The sequence below is a fragment of the Triturus cristatus genome, chromosome 6, assembly GCF_964204655.1.
Source record: "Triturus cristatus chromosome 6, aTriCri1.1, whole genome shotgun sequence".
Taxonomy (NCBI): Eukaryota; Metazoa; Chordata; class Amphibia; order Caudata; family Salamandridae; genus Triturus; species Triturus cristatus.
This window is the reverse complement of record NC_140589.1, coordinates 869,301,089-869,328,683: the sequence shown is the minus strand read 5'-3', so window position 1 is coordinate 869,328,683 and position 27,595 is coordinate 869,301,089. Positions and strand designations below refer to the sequence as shown.

Here is a 27,595-nt window from a genome sequence, read left to right as displayed (position 1 = left end):
CTCTCAGTAGGAAATACAGTGCTGAGGGGGCCCCCTGCAGCTCAGGCCCCCCCGCACCGCGGGGGATGCGGGGGCCTGTGTTACACCCTTGTCCTAAACCACCCAAACCCATCTTTTTCCATTAAACTTTATCGTTTTTGTGGCTTTTGGTTAATTAGTTCACCTTAATTTTTGACAAACTGGGTTGAGCTTTAGATTATTTATTCTTTAACTGCATTGTTCTTTCTATTGATGCACTCCTGCACCACAAAATACTTTCTAAGAGTAGCCTTGGAATGAGGCAAAACTAAAGTTGAAGGTGTTGTGGGAATCAACTATAGGATACTAATGTCTGTGGACGCTTTCCCAGTCTAACAGGTGAATTTCTTACCTTCCTTAAATTAACGAAAAAGTAGACACTAATCAAAATATGTCTCTGTTGATAAATGTAAAAAAACACAGTAATACAGAGTGGATAGAAACAAATAATAATGGTTTATTCAATGTATTCCCAATGTACAATGTTTATTTGCCATGAAATACATAGCAAAAACAGTCAATTAAATATAAATTGTGCACTTAAAGGTAAATACCATTGTTAAAAGGCCAAGGGAAGACAAGACTGCATGTATATCTTTGATAATCAGCATTGTGGCACAGAAAACATATATAAACTGCCTTTAGAAAAGCAACGAATGGTCACAATATGTCATCCTTGCAACTAACTTACAGGAGATCTATGATGTTGGGCCTGTACATTCTAAAATCCCACGTAGGCATTGCGCCACTACATTAATAGTTTAATATTTTTATGATGGTTGGGGTGGGGGGCGGAGGTGGTCAGAATGCCCTACCCTCCTTGAATTTTTGGGCGGGCGGTGGGGTCCAAAGTCGAGGGGCATAGTGATTGGTCCTGGGGGTGTGGAGGCAGGGTCTCATAGGTTTTTGTAGTGTGGTATTCCGTTATTGGGTATCATTTTGTTTGGGTACACCCCAGTTTGGCATAGAGACAGTTAGAGCTTTTAGTAGTGGAGATTTTGTGTAGGGTTCAGCTGAGCTGCATAACAATGTCTGGCATAGGAAATGCTGAGGTTCGTCCAGCTTTATTGGTACTTCAGGAGGCCGGTAGTGCTAACCTTCTGGCGGTGGGGGCCTTGGAGGGACTTGATCGCGTGACCCGGCGCTCCACCGCGGCAGGCCAGCATTTTCGAGCCGTAATGCCACGGCGCACGCAGGGAGGGTGAGGAGTGTGTCCGCGGCCGGCCTGGGTGCTTCTGTTGCTTCGGGGGCAGGATCAGGTTTGTTGCAGTATGGGGTGGCACCTGCCCGTGGGGTTGGGGCCCGCTCCAGGGTTGAGAGGGCCTTTTATAGGAGTGGCAGGGGCCGCGCTCGGGGTGGAGCTGCGCGCCCCAGATTTCGTCCCTTACCTTTTGTCTTTGTTTCGGTGCCTGGTAGTGCAGCAGTGGGGGACCCAAGTTCAGGAGATGCGCCCCACCTCCGGTGCAGGGCATCCCGGTGTGTGCGCAGCCAGAGGGCGCAGTGACACTTCTGGTTCATGCAAGGGCAGGCAGCGCTGACGATACTCTGGGCGGAGCCAGCATGTCTATGGGCCTGCCGTTGGGCTTGTCAAGTCTGCGCAGGCAGGCTCTGTTGGAGAGCCAGGAAGTGGACACAAAAGCAGGAAGGGTAGCGGGGCAGCCATCTGATACGGCACCCGTCAGCTCCAATAATGTTTTGCGGGCAAATGAGGAGTGGAGGAAGGCTGTAGAAATAGCACATGCTGGGGAGGGGGCGGCACTACACAGGACAGAGGCATGGTTTTGGTGCAAGAAATTCAAGAGGCTTTTTCTGCAGTGGGGGCGAGACCTGGGAGCACTGGGGGAGTTTTGGAATCACAGGCTGGAAAGGGTGCCATGGGGCTGATAGGGCATGATGGTCAGGTTCACTATGGGGGTGCTGGTAATGGTTTCTTGTGTCTGGCCCCGCCCTCGCGCTACGTGGTATGGCTGGGGGGTGAGGTCTTTCAGGATGGGGGTCCAGGCAGATAGGTGTGGTGTCACACTAGTGCCCACGGGTCTTCTGCGGAAGCAGGTCAGGGACAGTTTAGCGTCAACCAGGGGCCTGAGGCAGGCTCAGTGACGGTGTTGCTTTACAGACAGCTGAGAGGGTCTGGTGCAACCTGTCCACCCCGGTCCAAAGACAGAGCGCGTGTCTTTGCGGCCCGCTCTGGGATGACGTTGGACGAGACGTTGGAGAAGTAAGGACAGGACTGTGCTTCCTCCTTGCACGATTATGACCCTTCCCAGGATTTGTTTGAGGAGCGATTTGGAGATTGTCAAGTTGGGGATGGCAATGGGGAGGTGCCAGGCACAAGCGCGTATTGTGGTGAGGTGCTTAGATAGGGTGATTAGGAGTTGGCTTATGATGAGGAGGAATTGGAGGATGGCGAGACTGTGGACAATAGTGATCGTGAGAGTGAGTGGTGGGCGGCACCTCCTGAGTGTCAAAGGGGATAGGGTGTGACTAATCGGAATAACAGTTTTGGTGTTTTACAGGAAGTAATGAAAGGGGACGTCTAGTCAAATGGGGAAGGAGGTCAGCATCAGGATGGATGGCTTTGGCACGGGCCCGACCTTAAAGCCAGGTACGGGTGTCACCCGGCAGAGTTGCAGGGGTGGTGGAAGTGGGGGTGCAGGCAGCAGGGATGGAAGCACAAGCACAGGGTGATGATGGTCCCAGTTTGGTGAAAGGTAAGTATGTGCAGTACCAATGGAAAGGCATGGAGGAGGCGGGAGAGAGGGAGGTAGGGACGGAGGCTTTGCTTAAGAAATCGCATGCCACAGAGAAGACTCCAAGTGGGGGGGGGGGGGTTAGGAGCTGTAGAGAAGAAGGAGAGTAAGGAGGTAAAGAAGAAAAGGCTGCCATCCATGGGGATTACAAAGCCCTTGGGTGAGCGTTCAATGGCAGCCACCAAAGTATGTGGAGCTCTTTAAGCTACTGCACCATGAAGTCAGGGCAAAGGAAGGGTCTAAAGAAGAATGAGCTGTCCCGTAGGCCCAGGGTGTCAGTCAACATAGAAAATTGGACAGCTGCTTTTTTTATACACACAAGTGTTTATTGCGAGAGGTACCCTGAGAGGTGCGTCGCGTTGTTTAAATATCTGGATGTGGTGCACAAGGCATAGGTGACTTTTGGGGTCTGGGCGTGGTTACAATATGATGAAGAATTCAAAGCTCGGCTTGCGGGAAGAGAATGGGGTGTGGGGACAGCTGGACAACAAACTGTTTATGCAAATGATGATGCCGGAGCGGCCAGCCCCATCCACTTATACGGTGAGTGGCTGGCTTGTTATTTACAGGCGCTTTCGGGGCGTACCACCCAGACAGGGGTGGGTACAGCAGGAGGTGGGCAGACAGAGATGGCAGGTGCATGTTGGTACTTTAACAGGGGCAGTGTTTATGTAAGTATTGCAATTATCGGGTGCTCCAAATGTGGCGGAAAGCAAATGCTTACCCAGTGTTGTATCCAGGGGGGAGTTACTGGACAACAGGGTGGCACCGGGGCTAGTAGACCAGTTACAGTGACCGGGGATGGGGGAGAGGAGGTCAGGATCCCATGGGGAAAAGCACGTATGCCAGTTAGGTTGGAACGTTTGGAATACTGGATTGACACTGTGGGGTCTGACAGGGAGAAAAAGTTACTGTTACCAGGTTTTAATTTTGTTTTTTGTTTGTTTTGATTATCCCAGGGTGGGCAGAGAATTTGCGATCTGTGAGAGGGCAAGAAGAGTTGGTTTGGAGAAAGTTGTTGAAGTAGGTGACAGAAGAGAGAATGAAAGGGCCATTATCACTTTGGCCGCTGGAGAGTTTGAGGATTTCGCCAATTGCGATGTTCACAGAAGAAGGACCCAGGTGAGTTTCAGCTCATCCATCACCTCTCGTGGCCGGGACAGCAGGCAGTCAATGACTTTATTTCTGATGGGTGTCTGTCTCTGTTGATACGGCGGTTCAGCTGGTCAATAAAGTGGGTAGAGGAGCCATGATGGTGAAGTGTGATGTCAAATTTGCTTTTTGTTTGCTTCTCGTTCACCCTGCGGACCATGGGTTGTTGGGCATTCAGTTTGGGGGACAGTTTTTTGTGGACATGGTCTTCGCCATGGGTTGTTAGGTCTCTTGTTCCCTGAAGCTTTCAGATCCCTATTGCAAAAAGGACACATGCGATGGCACGTGCTGTTGCCAAAATTGAATACATTGATATAAGGTTCCCCTTAACCATACATATTACTGGTGCACCTAGGAGAAAACGCCTTAGTGATGTTGAAGGGATTGTCGCTAATAAAAGCGGTAAAGTAGGACTTACTAGAGATCAAGGCACAACAGTGGTATTTAGCGAGCTGATGCCACGGAGAGCATGGGTGGGGGCAAAAAACGGGGGGCATTGATCCGACCCGGCGTAAAAGAAATAGAGAAATTAAAAAATGTTGAAGATCAGAGTTGTTTTTTTTCATGGAGCACAGTGACATCAACTATGAGGCAATTGAATTTTTCCAAGACGATGGGGTCCATTTATGGGGTGAGTTGTAATTGATGCAGGTCAGGAATGTGCTAGCAGAAATGATGCATTTGCCAGTGGGGATGCAGTTGGTTCCTAGGTTGGGGTGGACAGAAAAACTCTGGGGGGTTTTCTGGTGGTGGTTTCCTACAAGAGTTTAAAGGTTTATTATTTATACATTGCTCAAGTTGAGACCTAGTTGAATTGGGGGAGGGGGGGGGGGAGTTATAAATGGAATGAGACAACAGGCTGATATATAAACTACCCCGTAGAACGCATGCTACCCCCTTGTTGCATTGACTGCACTGGCTACCTATTAAACAAAGGGTTAGTTTCAAGGGCTTGTGCATTGCACATAAATCCCTGTTTGGTGTAGCACCCAAATGCATCAAAGACCGCTTGAAGCCCTACGAACCAGGCCGCCACCTTCGCTCATCACAGGCTAACCTCCTTGTCTGCCCTCGCTTCAACAGGGCCACACTTGGAGGCCGAGCCTTTTCGGTTTCCATCCCTCAGATTTGGAACAGGCTACCGGATGGCATGCGCAAGGAAGCCAGATTGCTCCCATTTCGGAGGAGACTCAAGACGATGCTGTTCACAGAGGCATTTGACCAGGCCTTCACTGATCTATGCTGAGCTCAGGGGCGTGAAAGAACTTTGGACTGTCTGATCTATGACACAGCGCTTAGAGACCTCTGGCACTTTAGCGCTTTATAAATGCAACCTAACATTAACAGTGTGATATGCACGACGGATGGATGTGGGTATTTATGAGTGATGAATGTGAGATTGGATTTTGATTGGTATGGTTTGGGAAGGGTTTCTTAGGGGAGGAGTTTTTGGATAGTTAATCAAATATAGAACGAGGCCCATGGTCATGATTAGTATGTATGGCATAGAGCCAGGCATTGGGTATTGGCATTCTTTGCACCGGTTACATTAAAGCGGCCTTTTACACACTATCCAGTAGTCAGTCATTCTTGGAGACACCATCCCGCCCGACTGCTGATGTTGGTCCACATGTTTGGATGAAATGGTGATATCCCCTAAGCATCACTTACATCGACTTTGCCAATTTACAGGAATGAAATACAAAACCATGTGCCTCCATTTACACAAAAGAAGAATGAGAGACTTAAGACTACAAGCACACATAAAATTGGAAAGCACATATTGCAAGTAATATTCAATAATGCGCAACAGTGGTGAGGTTAGCTTACAAATTGACTACATATTATTTATATGGATAACAATAACAATTGCATATCACTAGTCTTCCTAAAATCTCGACTCAACCCCTGTTCTCTACTTACTCCACCCTCAGGTAAGTTGCTGCAGGGCACAAGAACTCACTGAAAAAATCCGACTTGTGTCATCTTGCAGAAGTGAGGTGGGAGAAACTGAGGTACAGGCATCATTAGTAGTTTGAGATTTGAATAATTATCTTAGAATCAAAGACTCACAGTTACTGGTATCGCAGCAACGCACTATCCACAACAATGCTCTTTCAGATAAAATCAAGAGAGCAGGCTGGGCCATTGCTGTGGCAAATACCTCAATAATGCTCATAAGAAATCGTTTCAGAGTACTTTCATATTACACAAAATTTACAAGGTTGGGCATCTTCGAAATCAACGTAAAGGTTTCCAGACATTTATACCCCTGTGAAATGGTGAAATGGTTAAAGCAGGTGAGAATCACATAATGTGGGGAACCCATCTCGGGTTTTCAAGTGGCTAGTCGAGATGGATGCTATCTTACATAAGCCAAACTGTAAAGGTCAGGCATATCATTGGCCCCTGCTTTCAACATGACCTGCCATACACAACCATCAGGTTTTATGACTGGAATGTTCCTGGCAGCGGGAGAACTCATCAGTCCCCACCACCTAAACCTCCAGGTGGTCGAGACAGATTCCACAAGCACAGGCATAATGCTGCTTCAGCAACCTAGACTTCCCTTGGCATAGGTGAATAGCGGAATCTGAGTTATTCCACCATCCACAAACATCTGCCCAAGCACAGGCAGGGACTGATGGCACCCTTCACTGGAACTTAATTGGGAAGCCATTGTCTGCTGGTCCCCATGGGTGCAAGCATGGCCGGCCTTTAGCATGTGTGAGCAGGGCCCAAGCCTGGGTCGCTGAACTCCAGGGGGTGCTAGAGCTGCCAGCAGCAGTTTCCCCACGACTTAAGTCTAAAGAAAAGTGTGTTTAAACCATATTTCTGAAGGCTGCTGACACCCTGTCTGATTTTGTTTATTTTTATTTTCATGGCACTTCTTACTCTCCTTTCCTCACCTTCCTTCTACTCTTCCCAAACTTTCAATTCATAGACAATTAAAGAGGGAGAATAGGAGAGGTCGCAAATTTGGTTTCGCCCAGGGCTCTATCTGATCAAAAACCAGCTCTGGGTGCAATGAGCGAGGGGCCATTCATCTCTTTTTGTTGTACCATGCCCCCTCCATTGTTCCGCTATGCCTTAGAAGTTGGTCATGCCAAAGGCAGCAAAGGATACCTCGTTACACACCATACCACTGGCCTAACGCATCCAGTGAGTCAAAAGCAGAAGACTGGGGTGATCAGAAATAGGCATCTCTACTCAGCACTAGCCCTCTGCTGCTGGTCTTACAAAAATGCCGCATAAAACCTCCTTTGGGATGCATATACAGCACTCATATGGGTTGTTTCTTATAAGACGTGTAGTGGCCGTACTAACATGATTTAAATGTATTGTTAATAGATTCGCCACCACACACGCTAATCCATGTGATGGTTCTGGTAGCGTATCTCATAATAAAAAAATTGGACTTTAACGGTTAGAGGGTGATATAGCAACAGGGTTGCAACATGAATGCAAGTCAATGCGACGGCCCTGGCAGCCAAGATTACAAATTGTGCTTTTGGTTTGACATTTTTGTCAAATAATGTTGGTATACAGCAGTGGAATTCTTGCAGTGGAACAGGAGGGCACGGTACATGTAGATCAGGGGCATAGCTGCCATTGGTGCAGCAGGTGCAGTGGCACCGGGGCCCTGAGCCCTGGTGGAGCCCTCCCGCCTTGTCAAAAATTTCCCAGGGGGGAGAACCCTTCTGAAGCCTCCTCATGACACTCAGGCTTTCTCGCTATGCTTGCTCGCCACAGGGCACTTGCCACAATCTTTTACGGCTTACCACTTTCAAAAATCACCAGCCGCCACTGGATAATCAGTGTTTTTACTACTGCAACAACAGTCAAAGGGTTCATTTTCTATGCTTGTACTAGGGCCCATTTCATCCTTGCTAGGCTACTGATGTAGATCCCAAAAAACTAGGCATGTGTCCTGGTACCTGGCACTTCCAACTGTTGTTTGCCTGCCTGAGGTAATAGTCACGTGACGGCAAACACAAGCTCTACAATATAACTTTTGTTTCTCTTAATATTTAATTACCCTAAAGTTTCATCGACCAGCTGTGCAAACACTTTCCTGCTGTGTTTCCCAACCAGACGCTTTCATTGCGATACAGACTCAAGCTGCTTAAAACAACAAGCCCATGGTAAACACCTCCAGTTTTACACGCACCGCCCTTTTCACAATTAAATGGCACAGTCCGTCTAACGCTGCTCCACCACCAGCGTGGAAACGTACTCTTTGTAGAGAACAATGTTTTTTTCGGGATCAACCGCAGCAGAGATCATCTCTTCCATCTCCTCCTGGGTGAAAGGCTCCCCTGCAAAAAGGCAGAAAAGTTGCGTCATCGTCTACACAATGTGGTCCTGTGGAACCTGTTCTGCAGGCGTAACTCGGTGCAACATATTGCATCATAACATGACAGAGGGAAAGGTCTGTATAATGCACCAGATAAATCGCTATCCTCAAATTTGGATTTTCACGAGCAGAGGCAATTTTTAAATTAACATCATGTGCCACTAAACATTTTTATAACACAAGGAGCTGAAGCACGAAAACATTTATGAGTATGCGAAGTAGTCCTACAGGAGTATCTTTTCACACAGCCTTTTCCATGTCTTTGTGAATCCCCGAAGCGTCCAACACCCTATTAGTAAACGTTCAAAGAGGGCACAGTTCTTTCTGCTTGTATTAATTGTATATGAAGTTTCCACGAGGGTTTCCATTGTGTTTCCATTTTACATATTATCAGCCAATTCACAAAGGCATGTAAGAGAATGTATAAGAGCACTACTGGCAGCTCTACTGGAAGTACTTACAAAAGATGGGCCCTAATATATTTAGAATTTTACAAATTACAGTCGTGGCCCCTGCAGGTAAGGTCAGAGCGGTGGGGCGGGCTTAGGGGGGAGATTCGACAGACGACCAAGAGGGAAAATTATATAAATAAATAATTCTCCCTCGTCGTCATCTGTCGAAATCTCGCCCCACCGCTGCTTGCAAAGGAAGAAAACGCAGCATTTGTTAGCATGCACATTTCCGCAACTCTGGATCTTGAAAAGTAAATGCAAAATCGCAGGTTGGTTAAAGAAGTGGTAAATCTTCCTGAAAGATTCCCCAACACTGGAAGATCCTTCGACAGAGGATTTACCCTCTCCAGAACAAATCTGATGGTCTTCCGGTAGCACCTAACTCTAAGCCAGGCCCTGCAAAGAAGTCTAAATTCTCAACTTAACTACAAAATGTTCTGATTACTAGGTTAACACATTTTAGTGAGCTTATTCCCTTTCCTGTCCGTTTTAAATAAAAATTGCATTATGGTGTAGCCACTATGCCTCAGACACTGAATGCTGTAGGATTACTCATTGCGACATCCAGGCATTGAAATGGGTAGTAATGCGCCACACAGACTCAATTCTGGCAATGGGAGTTTTTGTGTGAGTACTTTCTGCTTGAAGATAGAGGATATAGACTAGTCTCTGGTATAGATGACTTCCTTTTAGGGGCAGACAAGATGGAAGTTGTTGAGAGTGATTTTCCCGAATGGCGAGACTTGTTAGAGAGTGTAATGTATGGGACACCCTTGTGGTCGTATGGGATCTAAGGCACTTTAGATAAGTTAGGCAAATATTTCTAGGGCAGAAGAAGACCACAGTAATTATGTTAAACTAGAAAACATGGTTTAATGGTTGTCTTGCTGTAATCATGTTCCATGTAACCCTACGATTAGCAACCCATCCCCAATTTTACTTTTTTAAAGGCCAGTCCAGTGCCACACCTCCTCACCAAGCACAGACACCTGTTAAGCCTCTGCAGCCAGGCCTCTTTCCAGTGCCATGTCAGGAGAAGCGGGAGATTGCAAGACTCCATTAATAGTCAAAGAAGCCCGGCCTGGATGGAGATCAGCTGTCTTTAAAATGCAACAACTCTATAGGCGTTCTAAAAGTGAAACGTGCTGGAGGCGATCCACTGGAAGGAGTAGTTTCTTACCTGTAACTCCAGTTCTGTAGTAGGGGTATCTCTGTTATAGTCATAATCTATGAATAATCCCCGCCCATGTGCGGGGACCCCGGAGCAATCAAAAATATCTCTTAAGCTGTCCCGCATTTGCAAACCTGCAAAGACACTTAAGAGACAGACAAAATAATACAGCCTAATCACCACAAGGCTGCACTGGCCAGCACTTCCTCTGAAGTGAACACAAAAGCCAAAATAAAGTTGAAATGTCATTTTTATTCACATTTGACATGTTCCTTTATTATCACACACTCCCTTCACCAAAATCCCTTTAAACAATAGAGAGGAAGGGGTGGACAGACAAGCCCTATAGGCTGTCATTATGTGTCTGCTAAAGGGATACCGTGCCTTTAAGAAACTCTCCAGAGACCCCCGGTATCCCAGGATGCACAGCCAACACAAGTTACTTTCAGTTCTTTTTGAAGGTGTATAACAACAGGCCTGATACCGTCAGGTTACTCCACCGGGGAGGAGGGAGGGTCGCTTATGACTATAACAGAGATACCCCTACTACAGAACTGGAGTTACAGGTAAGAAACTACTCCTTCTGTAGTAGGGGATCTCTGTGTATAGTCATAATCTATGAATAGAATGGCAAGCCCATCCCAACCAACAAGAAGCGGTGGAGTAAGCCCAAACACCAACAAATCACTGTGCAAACAAATTCCTTAGCGAAGCCTGTCCAACCTGCGCATCTGCCCTAGCATCAGAGTCCAGGCAGTAATGCTTTGTAAACGTATGGACTGACTTCCAGGTGGCAGCCTTACAAATGTCAGCAATGGGAACATTCCTAAGCAAAGCGGTGGTAGCCGCCTTTCCTCTAGTCGAATGTGCTGTAGGCTTACCCCCTAATGTTTTATTAGCTTTTTGGTAACAAAGCTGAATACAGGAAACAATCCATCTGGAAATGGACTGCTTTGAGGTAGCTAAACCAGTTCTTACCGAACCATAATTAACAAACAGTTGATCCGACCTGCGGATATCTTTCGTCTTATCCAGGTAGAATTTCAACACCCTACGCACATCAAGTGAATGCAGAGACCTCTCCGCCGGAGAGGAAGGATGCTGAAAAAACGTAGGCAAAGTTATCATCTGATTCACATGGAAATCTGATATCACCTTAGGCAAAAATTTAGGATGGGTACGCATCACTACTTTAGAAGCATGGAAAACAGTATACGGCTCTTGGCAACACAGAGCCTGAATCTCACTCACCCTCCTGGCCGATGTAATGGCTACAAGGAAGGCCGCCTTCCAAGACAAATGCTGCAGCGAAGCCTTATGGATAGGTTCAAAAGGCTCCCTCATCAATCTAGATAACACCACATTCAATTCCCAAGGTGGAGAAGGCCTTCTAACAGGGGGAAACACCTTACGCAAACCCTCCAAAAAATCCTTAATCACAGGGATTTGAAAAAATGAGGTTTGAGAAGGGCCCTTCCTATACGCAGTCAGAGCTGCGAGATGAACCTTAATAGATTGGAAATTAAGCCCAGACTGAGCTAACTGCAGCAGATAAGGCAAAATAACGTCTTCTTTACAGGATGTAGGGTCAAAGTCCTTCGCCTTGCACCATAAGCAGAATCTCTTCCACTTATAGGCGTAGGAGGTCCTCGTAGACGGTCTCTTAGCCTCTTTTAAGATCTCCATACAGTCCTGAGGCAAGTTCAAGTGTCCATACTGCACTAGCTCAGGAGCCATGCTGCCAAACTCAAGGACGAGAGATTGGGGTGAACCATCTGCCCTCCGAACTTCGTGAGGAGGTCCGGCCGGCACGGCAGGCGCCGGTGTGGCAGAACAGACCGGTGAAGAAGGTCGGTGAACCACCATTGTCTCGGCCACTCCGGAGCAATCAGGATCATTCTGGCTCTGGATTGCGACAGCTTGATCAGCACCGCCGGAATCAGGGGAATGGGCGGAAAGGCGTAGAGAAAGCTGTTGGACCAGCTGATCCATAGTGCATTCCCCAGCGTCCCTGGCTGGTAGTACCTGGACGCGAAGTCGCGGCATTTGCTGTTTTCTGCCGTGGCGAACAGATCTATATCCGGAGTGCCCCATTCTGCGAAGACGTCTCTTAGCACGTCGTCGTTTAGCACCCACTCGTGGTTCTCTTGAACGAGTCTGCTGAGCGCGTCTGCTTGGGCATTCTGCACTCCCGGCAGGTGGGTCGCCGTGATCGTCAGATTCCTGGCCACCAGCCAGTTCCAGATCGCCTGTGCCTCCCGAGACAGGGTGCGTGACCGGGAGCCCCCCTGCTTGTTGAGGTAATACATGGTCGTAGTATTGTCCGTCTGAACCAGCAGGGAGGACGTCCGGAAGGAGGGATGGAACGCCTTCAAGGCCAAGTGTACTGCTCTGAGTTCCAAAAAGTTGATATGGTAGGTCGTCTCCATCTGCGACCATATCCCCTGAATCTGAAGAGGGCCCGAATGCGCTCCCCAGCCCTGGAGAGACGCATCGGTCACTATGGTCTGGGCCGGAATGTCCTTGTGAAAAGGGGTCCCCTTGCAGACATTCACTGGGGAACACCACCATTTCAGAGACTGCCGAGCGTGCTGAGACAACTGGATCTTGTCCTCCCAACGCCCCCTCCTCTGGTCCCATTGATCCTCCAGACATTCCTGCAGGGGCCTCATATGCAGACGTGCATTGGGGGTGAGGAAGATGCAAGAAGCCATCGACCCCAGTAATGAAGACACCGTCCTCACCGTAGGAGAGCGGGCTGAGATGAGATGCAGAGCCTTCCCACGGATCGATAAGCGTCTCTCCTCCGAAGGACACACGCTTGCGGTCAAGGTATTGACTGAAGCCCCCAAGTACTGGAGACACTGCACAGGGATCGGCACTGACTTCGTCATGTTGATGTGCAGCCCCAGACGGTGAAGCAAAGCCGCCGTCCTGTTGAAATGGCACTGGGCTTCCTGATAAGTGGACGCTTTGATCAACCAGTCGTCCAGGTAAGGGTACACAAACACCTTGGTCTTCCGCAGGTGTGCCGCGACCACTGCCATGCACTTGGAGAACGTCCGTGGCGCAGACTTCAGGCCAAACGGGAGTACGGAATACTGGTAATGGTTGTTGCCTACCAGAAACCTCAGGAATTTGCGATGCTTCGGTGCGATCGGCACATGAAAGTAAGCGTCCTGCAGATCTATGGCGCACAGCCAGTCTCCTCGATGCAACTGAGGGTAAATCTGATGCAGGGACAACATACGGAACTTTTCTCGGCGGATCCACCTGTTTGCTTGACGCAGATCCAGAATAGGCCTGAACTCGTTCTTGTCTTTTTTTCTTACGAGAAAGAACCGTGAGTAGAGACCTTTTCCTTTTTGCCTCAAAGGAACAGCTTCTATCGCCTTCTTTTTTAATAGAACGTCCGCCTCCCGCTGGAGCTCCCGCACCATGTAAAGGGAGCGCACTGGTGGAATCTGTGGAGGCGAACTGGTGAAACGAAGACAGTAGCCATTGCAAACAATATTCAGCACCCACTTGTCCTGTGTTATTGTCCTCCACTCTGCCAGGTAGTGTTGAATACTTCCCCCCACCGGAGCGGGTAACGGATGAGGGGGAAGTAACTTTTCAGGGCTTCGACCCGGACGGGCCTTTGTTCCCCGCCGAGGACTGATGCTGGCCTCTGCCCCTCTGGCGCTTCTGAAAGGGCTGCCTCTGGTACTGCTGCTGTTGCTGGGGCTGTTGCTGGGGGCCCGACTGACGCCCTTGGCCCCTCTGCTTGGTGTAGCGCCTGCCCGAGGAACGGAAGGACCTCCGCTGCTCCTTAGGCCGCTCCAGCCCCACCGCCTTCAGAGTCTCCGCCTCAGCCTTCATGCGGGCCATCTCGTCATCCGCATGCGACCCGAATAACGTCGTGCCAGAGAATGGTAGATTGGCGATCTTCTGCTGCGCTTCCGGCTTGAGCGGAGTCAGCCGCAGCCAGGAATGCCTCCTCATATGTATGCCGTGGCAGTACCCATGGGCCGCCAACAACGACACGTCCCCCGCCGCACTGATGATCTGATTAGAGACCATCATGCCCTCGTTCAGCACCTCTTGAAAATCCTCCCTCTTGTCTCTGGGCAGGGAGGCCGCGAACTGTTGCAGGGAGTCCCAAAGAGACCTGTCATAGCGCCCCAACAGAGCGGAGGCGCTAGCGGCCTTCATTGTAGTAGCCGACGTGGAGCACATCCTCCTCCCCAAGGAGTCCATTTTGCGACTCTCCTTATCCGGGGGAGCCGTGGAGGAAGGCGTCGTAGAGTGTTGCTTACGAGCCGCTGCCACGATAACAGAATCCGGTGGGGGGTCCACTCTGAGGAATGCCGGATCCGAGTCAGGGGCCCTGTACTTCTTTGACAGTCTCGAGGGCGCCGGCTTCACCACAGCCGGCGTTAAGAACACCTCCATCGCAGGTTCCTCCAGTCCTGGGACCAGCGGGAGGAGGGGGCGCGACAGATGTACTTTATGCAAAGTCTCAAAAATCACAGACGTAGTGGGAATAGGGGTAGTCACTGATATCCCCAACTTCGCAGCCCCTCTCAGCAACACCTCCTGGAACGTGGCAATGTCATCCACTGGAGAGACGCGGGAAGGAGGCGTCTCTGACAGCGAGGGCGAATACTTGCCAGCCCCCGGAGAGTACGTGCCCCTTGACCCTCTGGAACGGGACCGATACCTCCGTCGACCATGTCCAGAGCGAGTGGAGGATCTGCGCCTACTCCGTGATCGCCTGCGAGGGCGAGAGCGAGATCTCTGCCGGTGAGGGACCCTCGGGGGAGGAGGCGGTGGCTGCGGTGGTGAGGCAGGCAGCTGAGGCACGGGCAGAGGCAGCGGAGGAGGTGGAGGAGGAGGAAGAGGAGGCGGAGGAAGAGGAGGAGGCTGAGGAGGAGGAGGCAGTGCAGGCGCCGGTGGAGGCGCCGGTGGAAGGTCGGGCACCGGAGGCAAAGGAGGCCGCTGGGTACGCAGCGGGGTCAGATGGTCTGAAGCCCCATCACTTCTAGCCGGAGAGCCCCCATCATCATTGTCCGGGCTCGCGGCCACTCTCCTCTTCTTGGCGGGCCTGTCCCGCGGGGAAGCCACCGAAGGCGAACGTCCGCGCCTTCCCGATCCTCGACTGGAGATCGTAATCACCGAGGACGTATTCCCCGATGTCTGGGACGTCGAACTGTACCTTGACCTCGAACGGCGTCTCTTCGCCCTCGACGACGAGTGCCGCCCCGCAGTCGATCGTCCTCTCGACGTCGAACCAAGTCTCCTCGACGTCGACCCATGCCTCCTCGGAGTCGAGCCCCGCCTTGATCGCCGTCGCCGGGGTGTCTGCCTCGACGTCGACTGTCTCCTCGACGCCGACTTCTGGCGTCTCGACGTCGACCGCCGGTACCTCGGCGTCGACTGTTGCGATCTTGACGTCGATCGTTGGTATCTCGACGTCGATCGTTGATGTCTCGACGTCGATCGTTGGTATCTCGACGTCGATCGTTGATGTCTCGACGTCGATCGTTGGTGTCTCGACGTCGACCTGCGTCTCGGCGTCGACCGCCTCCGCCTCGACGGCGGGCGCCGGGATCTCGGCGTCGACTCCGTCAGCGTCGAGCCGTGGGTAGACGGCGGCGAGTGCAGTCCATGGGGCTCGGTACGACGTCGATGTGTTGTCGACGTCGACCGTGACACCTGCGACGGCGACCCGGTCCCGGGTCTCGCCGGCCCCTCCCTTGACGTCGAACGCCGAGGCTGCCGCGACCCAGAGCCCTGGATCGACGGCGAACATACCGGTGCCTTCTCTCTCGCCGTCGACGTCGTCGCCTTCGACGTCGAACGCGACCTACCAGCCGGTAGGTGCCGTTTCTGCTCCTTTTTCTGCCCGGAGGTCCCTCCAGGGGCTGAAGCATGGGCGGAGGAGGGGGAATGGGACCCTCCATGCCCTGAAGTCTCACCGGTCCTCTGCTTCTCCTGTCCCTGAAGGCGAGTCTTCTCCCGGTCCCTCAGGGTCCTTTTCGAAAAGGTGCTGCAGATGTCACAGGCAGCTGGGACATGTGAGGGCGACAAGCAGAGGATACACACCTCATGTGGGTCCGTCTTAGCCTTCTTTCTCCCACACTCAGGGCATTTATCGAATAAAGCCATGCTGAGAGTGGGCCAAAACTGCTCCAGATTGCAGGCAGTAGTAGACAAAGGCTTTAGACGTCGAATGAAACCACTTGTAATCCAAAAAATCCGATTTTAATCAATTAAACCACCCAAAAGGGTAGAGCTCAAGCTCCAGGGTCCTGCTAGCAGGAGCCGGAAAAAAGAACTGAAAGTAACTTGTGTTGGCTGTGCATCCTGGGATACCGGGGGTCTCTGGAGAGTTTCTTAAAGGCACGGTATCCCTTTAGCAGACACATAATGACAGCCTATAGGGCTTGTCTGTCCACCCCTTCCTCTCTATTGTTTAAAGGGATTTTGGTGAAGGGAGTGTGTGATAATAAAGGAACATGTCAAATGTGAATAAAAATGACATTTCAACTTTATTTTGGCTTTTGTGTTCACTTCAGAGGAAGTGCTGGCCAGTGCAGCCTTGTGGTGATTAGGCTGTATTATTTTGTCTGTCTCTTAAGTGTCTTTGCAGGTTTGCAAATGCGGGACAGCTTAAGAGATATTTTTGATTGCTCCGGGGTCCCCGCACATGGGCGGGGATTATTCATAGATTATGACTATACACAGAGATCCCCTACTACAGAAGATAATGTATGCTGTGATCATCCGCTCAGGTGGCAACCTTCTAGGCCATGCCTTCTGTTACCTGTTAGCAGAACAGACTTTGTTAAACCCCTTTTCTGCCTGGGCAGGATTCAGGGGGTCCATGGCGCTGATCCAGTTGAGGGGCACTGAGGCCCATTTGCAAGAAGACATGCTGGTTTTTCAAGTTAGAGGAAGATTAGGCATGATTGAAGCGGACATCAGTGCCAAATGCTCACAGTCCCTCTCCCCAACAGCTGGAACCCTCTTCACAATAAGCATAAACAGAGGTGTTTTAGAGACAGAAAAGTATTCATTGTGTGGTCTATTATGCTTGGACCCTGAAACTCAGTTGACTCCAGTTGAAACATAACTCAAATATTTCCGGTTTGTGGACTTTTTTCAAGTTTTATCGCTTTAAACCAATATCCGGAATCCCTATGTATGCAGGTTCCTCAACAGGTTTAGCGGAGTATAAGTGCTGACACTAACAACAGTCCACCAGTTTATCCAGACCTGGAAAACCTTGGTCACATCACTTTTGGGAACTCTAGAGTTATGTAAGATCTAAGCGAGACTGAGGATCTGGCTGCTGTGGCATGAGCCATAGTAATAGTATGTCTGCTAGGTTTCTTATGAAGAAACGTTCTGGGACCTCTGAATTGGTATCAATCCAAGGTGAAGTGCAATTAACAATTCTCACACAAATAAAAATATCCGCTGAATATTTTATTTAAAAAACAATTAAACTTTTCATCCAGTGTTGTAAACGGACATCTTAAAGTTATCAATGTCGGAGTCTGAGTCATAGCTTTCTGACCATTAGTTTTCTAGGAACCATTTCCAAGAATTGGCCATACAAAATCGAATTTTTCCAAGAATATAGGAGTATAGCGTGACTTCTGATACTTATGCCCTCATTGAGAGTGACCTGTAAATTTCCTTTTTTCTCAGAATTTACCATTTGCGGGGTCTGGTAATGTTTGAGGGAGGAAATAACTGGGATTGAGTGTTTGGGGAATAACATGCAACACTCTGGCTTAAAGTGCTAATTCCTGCATATCATCTTAGTGCACCCCCCACAGAGATTTTGCAAACATGAAAAGGGTGCTCTCTTTAATTAATTTCAAACTCTTACCTTCCTGAGTCATATATTTAGTTAGCTCCTCTCTGGTAAGGAATCCCTTTTTTTGTTGATCCAACACCTTAAAAAAGTGATAGGTACTGTAAAGACATTGCAATAATGATGATAACTCTAACTTCAATGAGATTATATATCAGTGTATGCAAACCTCAAATGCTCGGATAAGAACATCTTCTGAAACTGGCCTGTATCTGAAATATTGAAAGAAAGGATTTAATTTAATACACTGATTTCTTTTAAAACAAGGATTCAATTAGTGATGAACAACTGAACAATAACAACTCATACATATCTGAAAGTAGAAAAGCCCATATTTGTTTAGGATTCTAGTTATTGGGTAGCCAACCTTTCTGCTTTGAGGAACAGTATGAAGTCAAGGTTGAAAATAATAAAGTTAATGTTATGGTCACTCCGTTACTTTTAAGGCTCGAATACAAATCGAGCCAGAGCAGTATCTCCATGGGAGACACCGCTTTAGCCGATCACAAGTGGCCCAGTGTAGCTGCACTTGGAAACAGGGCCGGCTTTAGGCCAGTGCAACCGCTGCGGCTGACCGGGGGGAGGCGATGTGTTTAGCAATAGCTTATGATTGGAGAGATGGGGGGCACTTTTGCCTGGTGATAGTGAGAGAATCTGAGGAGGCATTCATGGTGTGTGGGGGTGCCAAAAATGATTGTCGAACTGGGCGCTACTAGCACCAACTCCCTGCTTCGGAGTAATGAGTTTGGGAGCATTGGCCCTATTTTTCAAAAAAATATACCAAGTAAAATCGAGAATGAATCTGAGCAGGGGCTGTGGTCATAAGAATAGAAATACCCCCACCTGGCCCTCTCCCACAGAATCCCCATTCAGCATTGAGCATTTCCCATGACTACCAACACATCTCCTTGCCATAGACAATACCCTGCCCCCATGCTTCCATTTACCACCGTTAAAGGAAGGTGGTAAATAGGAGTTGGAAAGGGCCCCTTATTCATCTGTAATAGGTATCCACATGCCTTTTTTGACCCATTAAAAAATGGTCCGCGTGTTATTGTGAACTACAGGCAGAATAATTCCTACTAGCACTGGGATTAAATATCTGGAGCTGGTCAGCGAACCATAATTCTCCCTTTGTGTGCTATAACTACTGTTATAACCCACCCAGAGAACATCCTTTGGTTGCCAGCTCCCAGTCCGTTTCTCCAGTGTGCTTGATGTTTTTTTTTAAAATGCATTTTATTGGCATTTTTTTAATACATTTTATTGGCATTTCAACAGTATAACAGTCATGAGCAGCACAGGGTTTCCAGTCAGCAACATAAACAATCCAAACTGGGGAGGCAGCGGCTGTTAAATTCAACAGAGTGCAGCAAAGTATTCAAGAAAATAAGCTGATTGTTAAGAAACTGATTAACCTGCCTCCACCTTCTATGTCAGTGGTCTTTAAACTTTTTTATGCTGCCCCACACAGTGGGGGGGAAAAAATCATCGGGACCCTCTCAGAATTTTTCACAATTATTTTATTAAATGGCAATGTTGGCCTGTAAACATCGGGAAAGAATCTGGAGGAAGGAGTACAACGAGAAGGAAAAAAATGAATATCAAATGAGCTTAACTCACTATAAACAACTGCTTCAGAAAACTAAACAAGATTACTATACAAAAAAAATTAAATACTGCTAAATCCTCGACAAAAGAATTGTTTAAGACAGTAACTGCACTAGCACACCCAGCGTCGCCACCTATCCTGGCGAGCCAGGAACTAAGTGAGAATATAGCGAATTTCTTTTTCAACAAAGTTGAGGCTATTTTTCCAACCTTTGCTGTATCGACAGTTAATAGAGGACCTGGAGATATAGCAGTTCCAAAGTCAGGAACAAATGCTGAACCACAATTTGAAAAATTTTCCCCAGCTACAGTTACAAACATTACTTACAACATTACAAACTTACTTATGACTACGAAATCAGGTTCTCCATATGATCCATGTCCTACGTCAATATTGCAACTTGTACCTGAGCCTGTCACTACAACTTTGACTTCAATTATAAATGCTATGTTTAGCGAAGGGTACTACCCTAAAATATGGAAAAAAGCATCCATTCTGCAGCTTCCCAAAAAATCTAGTCTTGACCCGAAGGACCCTAATAACTTTAGGCCCATTTCCAGACTCCCTCTTCCAGCAAAAATCACTGAGAAAATGATTAACTCTCAACTCAGTGTGTTCCTAGAAGAGGCACAGGTGCTGGATCCCACCCAATATGGCTTCCGGAGGGGTCACAGTACGGAGACAGCTCTTCTCAAATCCACGGAAGAAGTTAGAGTCATACTCGACCAGGGAGGAAAAGCGGCCATGATAATGTTGGGCCTGTCAGCGGCCTTTGATACGCTCCATCATGCTTTGCTGATGGACCGGCTGCATGAGACTGGGGTCCAAGGTACTGCCTGGAAACTATTTAAATCTTTTTATCCGACAGACTTCAGACTGTTTCCCTTGGCAATTTTACTACAAAACCATTCACTCTGCCCTGTGGAGTTCCTCAGGGATCATCGATGAGCCCAACACATTTTAATATATATGTTTCATCACTGGCCCCCCTGTTTGAATCCTTTGGTTTTAAGTTGACGACATATGCCGATGATACCCAAATTGTGATCTCTGTTTTACCAGACAGGCAACAGGAAACGGCACACCAATTCCGTGATTGCATGTCAGCAGTAGGTGTCTGGATGGCTCAAAAATGCCTAAAAGTTAACTCCAATAAAATGGAGGTGGTCCTATTCGGAAATGATTCGAACTTTTGGACCTCAGCATAATGGCCGGATACACTGGGCCCTTTACCTACTCCCATTAACAAGGTAAAAAACCTGGGAGTTTACCTGGATAACAAACTTAGCTTCAGGGAGCAGGTGAATGTGGTAATTTCCTCTGTCTCATTCACTCTTAAATCCTGCAAGAAAATCTAGCTGTTTCTGCCTAAAGACTGCCAACAGACAGTCATCACGGCTTTAGCCATGTCAAAACTAGACTACTTCAACAGTTTCTACCTTAGTTTACAAGAAGGGCTCATGAATAAACTGCAGCTTCTACAGAATGCTACTGCCAGACTACTCACCGGCACGCCAAAAAATGCTCCAATCTCAGCTGAGATTAGAAGGCTTCAATGGCTGCCAGTTAAGAACCATGTACAGTTCAAGGCGCTATGTATGGTACATAAAGCCCTCCAAGGTACAGGGCCTGAACATTTAAAAATGCTATTTCAATGGTACACTCCTTCAAGAGCATTACGCTCGGCAAAAGCTAAATAGGTATTGGTACCCCTGGTAAAGAAAGCCAAATGGGGCGGTAGATGATTTGGGGTAGGTGCTGCCAAGGCTTGGAATGGTCTTCCGCTGCACCTTAGATGCATTACTAATTTACTTGCTTTTAGGAAGGCCCTAAAAACGTGGCTATTTACCAAATAATATCTTACTGTCTCTGACCACCAGGTAGGGTCTCAGTAGGACTTCAGTCAGCACCAGGACACCTTCGGGTAACAGTCGCGCTTTACAAATAACAATAACATAACATAACATAAATATGTCTATGCATATTTAAACACTACAGTTACGTTCTGTTACTCTTTTAACCCCTTCGGTGCTCATGACGGAATGGTTCCATCATGAGCACCAGTGCTCCTGTGCTCATGACGGAACCATTCCGCCATGAGAACAGGGGCACTAAATACCTCTGCTGCAGACAGCAGAGGTATTTCCCTTTTTTTTTATTGGCCGCGGGAGGTTGGGGAAGATTTTCCCCAAACTCCCGAGGCCAATGTAATTTTGTTTTGCAATGCCGATCGCGTGCATGGCGCGCTGACATCATTGCAATGAAAATGAAACTGAAATGAGCCAAGAGGCTCATTTCAGTTTCACTTTCTACATGCTCAGGGGGCTATCTCAGCCCCCTGAGCACGTAGAAAGTCAGGAGAGGTATCGTTGGAAAGAGGAGAATCTCCCCTAGTAGATCCCTGCTTGGGGATCGCTCCTGGAGGGCGATCCCCAAGCAGGGATCCACCCACTAGACACAAGGGAGGGGGGAGCGGCCCCTTGGGCAAGGGCTTTTGCTCCCCCCCAATAAATTGGACATATTCAGTCTTTCTGCCCCCCGGGGGGCAGAAAGCCGACTTGACACCAGGGATTTTTTTCGTTGGCATATATAATTAGAGTGGGGGCTGCCCAAAGCAGGCATGCCAATGCCCCCACTTCCCGCCACCATTACAGCCTTTTTGTTCCCCCCCCCGGGAGGCAAGAATGCCCACTTGACGCCAGGGAATTTTTTATTTCCGTATGTTATTAAGGTGGGGGCTGTCCAATATGGGCATGCCAATGCCCCCACCCCTCCCCCCACTAAATTCCAGGGATTCATTTTATTATGTAAATTAGGGGTGGGGGCTGCCCATTATGGGCACGCCAAAGCCCCCACCCCCCCTGCACAATAACAGTCTTTCTGCCCCCCCCCTGGGTGCAGATGGGGGTGGTAGCCCCCAATCTGCCCCCCCGGGGGGGGGGGGCAGAAAGCCCACAAGACGCCAGGGTTTTTTTTAACGATTAATTTAGGGTTGGGGGCTGCTAAAGATGGGCATGACAATGCCCCAACCCCTCTCTCCCACAAAATTCCAGTCTTTCTGCCCCCCTGGGGGGCAGTAGCCAGGCCAGAAAGCAGCCTAGACACCAGGAATTATTTTTTTTATAGGCCCTGGGTGGGGGCTGCCCAGATTGGGCATGTCAAGGCCCCCACCTCCCCAAAAATGATAGTCTCTCTGCCCCCCCGGGAGGCAGATGGGGCAATACCCCCTTATCTGCCCACCCCGTGGTACAGAAAGCCCACCAGCCACCAGGAACCTTTTTCAAAGTTCAAGATGGGGGTTGCCCAGAATGGGCATGCCAATGCCCCCACCCCTCTACATAAGATGCCACAGCCTTTCTGCCCCCCCCCCCTCCAGGAGGCAGATGGGGCAGTAGCCCCTGATCTTCCCCCCCGGGGGGGGCGTGGGGGGGGTTGCAGAAAGTCCACTATGCGCCAGCAATTATGCTGGCTTTTCTATTAGTAGGGGTGGGGGCTTCCCAGAATGGGCATCCCAATGCCCCCACCCCCAAAAGAATAGCTGCAGTCTTTCTGCCCCCCTTGAGGGCATATCAGTGCGATTTCCCCCCTCCCCAGGGCGGCAGAAAGCCCACTAAGCACTGAATTTTCTTCTTTGTGCCTTGCTGTGGATTTTGGGCCCTGGCGCAGCCGGCACAAAGGGAAACCTAGCAAACCTGTACATTTTTAAAACTAGACACCAAGGGGAATCCAGGATGGGGTGACTTGTGTACCTCTCACCAGGTTCTGTTTCCCAGAATCCCTTGCAAACCTCAAACTTTGTCTAAAAACCCACATTTTCCTCACATTTTTGTGGTGGAAAGTTCTGGAATCTGCGTGGATCCACAAAATTCCACCCACTCCGCAAAGTCTTCCGAGAAAAATGGTACCTCACTTGTGTGGGTAGGCCTAGTGCCCGCGACAGGAAACGGCCCAAAACGCAACGTGGACACACCACATTTTCTCAGTGAAAACTGACCCTGTTTTTGCAGAGTGCCTAGCTGTAGATTTTGAACCCTAGCTCTACCGGCACCTAGGGAAACCCAGCAAACCTATACATTTTTGAAAACTAGACACCCAGGGGAATCCAGGATGGGGTGACTTGTCTGGCTCTCACCAGGTTCTGTTACCCAGAATCCCTTGCAAACCTCAAAATGTGTATAAAAAAAACAAATTTTCCTCACATTTCTGTGGTGGAAAGTTCTGGAATCTGTTTTGGAATCTGTTTTGATCCACACAAATCCACTCACCCTGCATTCCCCAAAGTCTTCCGAGAAAAATGGTTCCTCACTTGTGTGGGTGGGTCAAGTAACCGCGACAGGCAAGGGCCCAAAACCTAGTGAGGCAACATCAAAATTACCTATCACAAACCAACCTGGTTTTCAAGGGGGGTCCCATGAGTTTTTGGCCCCGGGCTCGGCAGCCATCTAGGGAAACCTATCAAACCCACACATTTCTGACAACTCGACACCCGGTGAAGCCACAACTTTCCCACACACAAATGTGTGGAAAAAGTGATTTATTTCAGCTAAATGTGAGGTTTGCAGGGGATTCTGGGCAAGAAAGCGTTGGGGGATCCCCGCAAACCATACCTCCCTGGAATCCCCTGTGTGTCTAGTTTTCAGAAATGCGTGGGTTTGGTAGGTTTCCCTAGCTGGCCGCCGAGCACAGGGCCAAAAACCCAGGTGACCCCCCCTTGCAAAACCAGGTCGTTTTGTGATAGGCAATTTTGATGTCGCCTCAATAGGTTTTGGGCCCTTGCCTGTCGCGGGTACTTGGGCCTCCCACACGAGTGAGGCACCATTTTAATCGGGAGACCTGGGAGAACACTGGGTGGTAGGAAATGTGTGTCAGTCCAGTGATGCCACACCTTTCCCACACGAAAATGTGTGGAAAAGGTGATTTTTTCAGCTACATTTGAGGTTTGCAGGGGATTCTGGGTTAGAAAGCTTTGGGGGATCCATGCAAGCCATACTTCCCTGGAATCCCCCGGTTGTCTATTTTTCAGAAATGTGTGGGTTTGGTAGGTTTCCCTAGCTGGCCGCCGAGCACGGGGCAAAAAACCCAGGCGACCTCTCTTGCAAAACCAGGTTGTTTTGTGATAGGCAATTTTGATGTCGCCTCAATACGTTTTGGGCCCTTGCCTGTCGCGGGTACTTGGGCCTCCCACACGAGTGAGGCACCATTTTTATCGGGAAACCCGCAGGAACGCTGGGTGGTAGGAAATTTGTGTCAGCCCCATGATGCCACAACTTTCCCACACAAAAATGTATGGAAAAAGTGATTTTTTCAGCTAAATTTGTGGTTTGCAGGGGATTCTGGGTAAGAAAGCGTTGGGGGATCCATGCAAGCCATACCTCCCTGGAATCCCCCGGGTGTATAGTTTTCAGAAATGTGTAGGTTTGGTAGGTTTTCCTATTTGGCCGCCGAGCACGGGGCAAAAAACCCAGGTGACCTCCCTTCAAAAACCAGGTTGTTTTGTGATAGGCAGTTTTGATGTCGCCTCAATACGTTTTGGGCCCTTGCCTGTCGCGGGTACTTGGGCCTCCCACACGAGTAAGGCACCATTTTTATTGGGAGACCCGGGGGAACGCTGGGTGGTAGGAAATTTGTGTCAGCCCGGTGATGCCACAACTTTCCCACACAAAAATGTGTGAAAAAAGTGATTTTATTCAGCTAAATTTGAGGTTTGCAGGGGATTCTGGGTAAGAAAACGTTGGGGGATCAACGCAAGCCATACCTCCCTGGCATCCCCCCGATGTCTAGTTTTAAAAAATGTATAGGTTTGCTAGGTTTCCCTAGGTGGCAGCAGAGCTAGGGTTCAAAAACTACAGCTAGGCACTTTGCAAGAAAAGGGTCATTTTTCACTGTGAAAATGTGGTGTGTCCACCTTGCGTTTTGGGCTGTTTCCTGTCGCAGGCACTAGGCCTACCCACATAAGTGAGGTACCATTTTTCTCGGAAGACTTTGTGGAACGCGGGTTGGGTCGAATTTTGTGGATCCACGCAGATTCCAGCACTTTCCACCACAGAAATGTGAGGCAAATGTGTTTTTTTGGACAATTTTTCAGGTTTGCAAGGGATTCTGGGTAACAGAACCTGGTGAGAGCCAGTCAAGTCACCCCATCCTGGATTCCCCTGGGTGTCTAGTTTTCACAAATGTATAGGTGTGCTAGGTTTCCCTAGGTGCAGGCAGAGCTAGGGTTCAAAAACTACAGCAAGGCACTTTGCAAAAAAAGGGTCATTTTTCATTGTGAAAATGTGGTGTGTCCACGTTGAGTTTTGAGCCGTTTACTGTCATGGGCACAAGGCCTACCCACACAAGTGAGGTACCATTTTTATCGGGAGACTTAGGGTAAGACAGAATTGCAGAGAAACTGTTATTACCTATTGACTTTCGATGCATTTCTGCCTTCCAAATGAAAGACAATGTGTAAAAATGAAGTCATTTTGAAAAATGACCTATAATTCTCATGCTAGTATGGGTACTCCCAATTTCAGAAATGTGCAAATATCTACTGTTTCTAAACTCTATATTTTGTTCCCATTTCAGAAATACATAGGTGTCTTTCATACCGATTTTTCCATGTATACATTTTCCCAAAATAATTGCTATATACCCGGTACATAAAAAAAAACATTGCAAGATGCTGCTCAGTTATTGGCTCTGGGTTCGTCGGGTTCTTGGTGAACCTACAAGTCCTATATATCCCCACAACCAGAAAGGTCCAGCAAATGTAACTGTATATTGCTTTCAAACAGCTGTCATAATTAGAAGAAGTTACAGGTGAAAACGTTGACACAAATGGCTGTTTTTTCCAACTAATTTTCAATTTTTCCTATATTTAACTGTTAGTTTCTATGAAGAAACCTTGAAGAATCTACACAAATGACCCCATGCTGAATTCAGGATTTTGTCTACTTTTCTAAAATGTTTAGCTTTCCAGGATCCATTATTGCTTTCATACCCATTTCTACCATTAACTGGAAGGAGGTTGAAAGCACAAAAAAATAGCAAAAATAGGCTATGTCCCAGAAAAATGCCAAAACTGTGTAAAAACTTTTGGTTTGCTGACAAAAGTCTGCTTGTCCCTGAAAGCTGGAAAGATGGTGATTTCAGCACCACAACCCTTTTGTGATACCATCTGCAGGGAAAAAAAACAGACGCTTTCATCTGTAGCCCTTTTTTCCGATTTTTCCACACAAAAAAACATTTAGCTAATTTCTGGGTCTCCTCCAGGGGAATCCACATACCCTGGGTACCTTTAGAATCCCCATGATGTTGGAAAAAAAGGACGTGAAGTTGGCGTGGATACCTCATGTGGTCAAAAAGTTACAAGGGCCTAAGCGCAAACTACCCCAAATAGCCAAAAAATGGCTTAGCACAGGAGGGGAAAAGGCCTACCAGCGAAGGGGCTAACAATGCAAGCAAATACATGATCGCCAAACATACTGTTCTGGTCAGGCAGGCCTTACTAACAAATACAAGTATCCACAGTATGATGATTAGAAGTGGGGGTGGGGGATTTGAAGAATATTTGGAGTCCCTTCCCTTTTGACACCTTCTCCGATCTAGGACATAAATAGCAAAAGATGTTAGTGATGGTCCATTACAGAGCTGTTTGGTGCCGCTCATTTTTTAATCGTAAAACAAAGCACTGCTATCAGTACAATGCTTTTTTGGGCCAGAGCCTGGCTCTCTCCCCCTGCCCCCCCCCCCCCGGGACCACTTGAGGCCCCCCTAGGGCGGCCCACCCCTCAGTTTGAAGACCCCTGCGCTATGCACTGCGATCTAGCACCCTCAACCGCATCACATCATCTCTGCGTGTTTATGTCAAGGAATAAGAGAAGAGATGAGATCCCTCATCACCTCTGGTGGGTCATTCAGTCCAGTCTAATTCTGAAGCATTCTGATCACTGCGTGGGTTAGCAACTACAGGAGCTTCATCCTCGGGTGTGTTCCCTACAGCAGAGGAGGCGTCGGGGTTATCATCTGAAAGGGGTCATGGCCCCCCCATGCATGTGGGTCATCTGCCGATCTATCATCAAGTCTCAACTTCATCATATGATTTTCTCACGCTCAAGCCCATTTCGTTATATCCCGCAACCAGTCAGCTGTCAGGGGAGGTCTCGGGCTCAGCCATCTAATAACTATGCGCCATTTGGCCAATGTTAACCCAAGCAGTACAAATCACCTGCTAA

At 48.5% G+C, this 27,595-nt stretch overlaps 1 protein-coding gene across 2 annotated transcripts in view; it reads right to left on the bottom strand.

Annotated features, from left to right (window-relative positions):
* Nucleotides 1-451: 451 nt before the first annotated feature.
* DRC8 (dynein regulatory complex subunit 8) overlaps nucleotides 452-27,595 on the bottom strand; it is a 349,436-nt gene continuing 322,292 nt past the window's right edge. For both annotated transcript variants that reach the window (XM_085611461.1, XM_085611460.1), the window contains exons 5-7: nucleotides 17,937-17,979; nucleotides 17,783-17,849; nucleotides 452-8,239 (exon numbers count right to left, since the gene is read on the bottom strand). In XM_085611461.1, coding sequence (XP_085467587.1) covers nucleotides 8,124-8,239; nucleotides 17,783-17,849; nucleotides 17,937-17,979 — 226 coding nt within the window. In that variant the 3' untranslated portion in view covers nucleotides 452-8,123. The remainder of the gene's footprint in view (nucleotides 8,240-17,782; nucleotides 17,850-17,936; nucleotides 17,980-27,595) is intronic.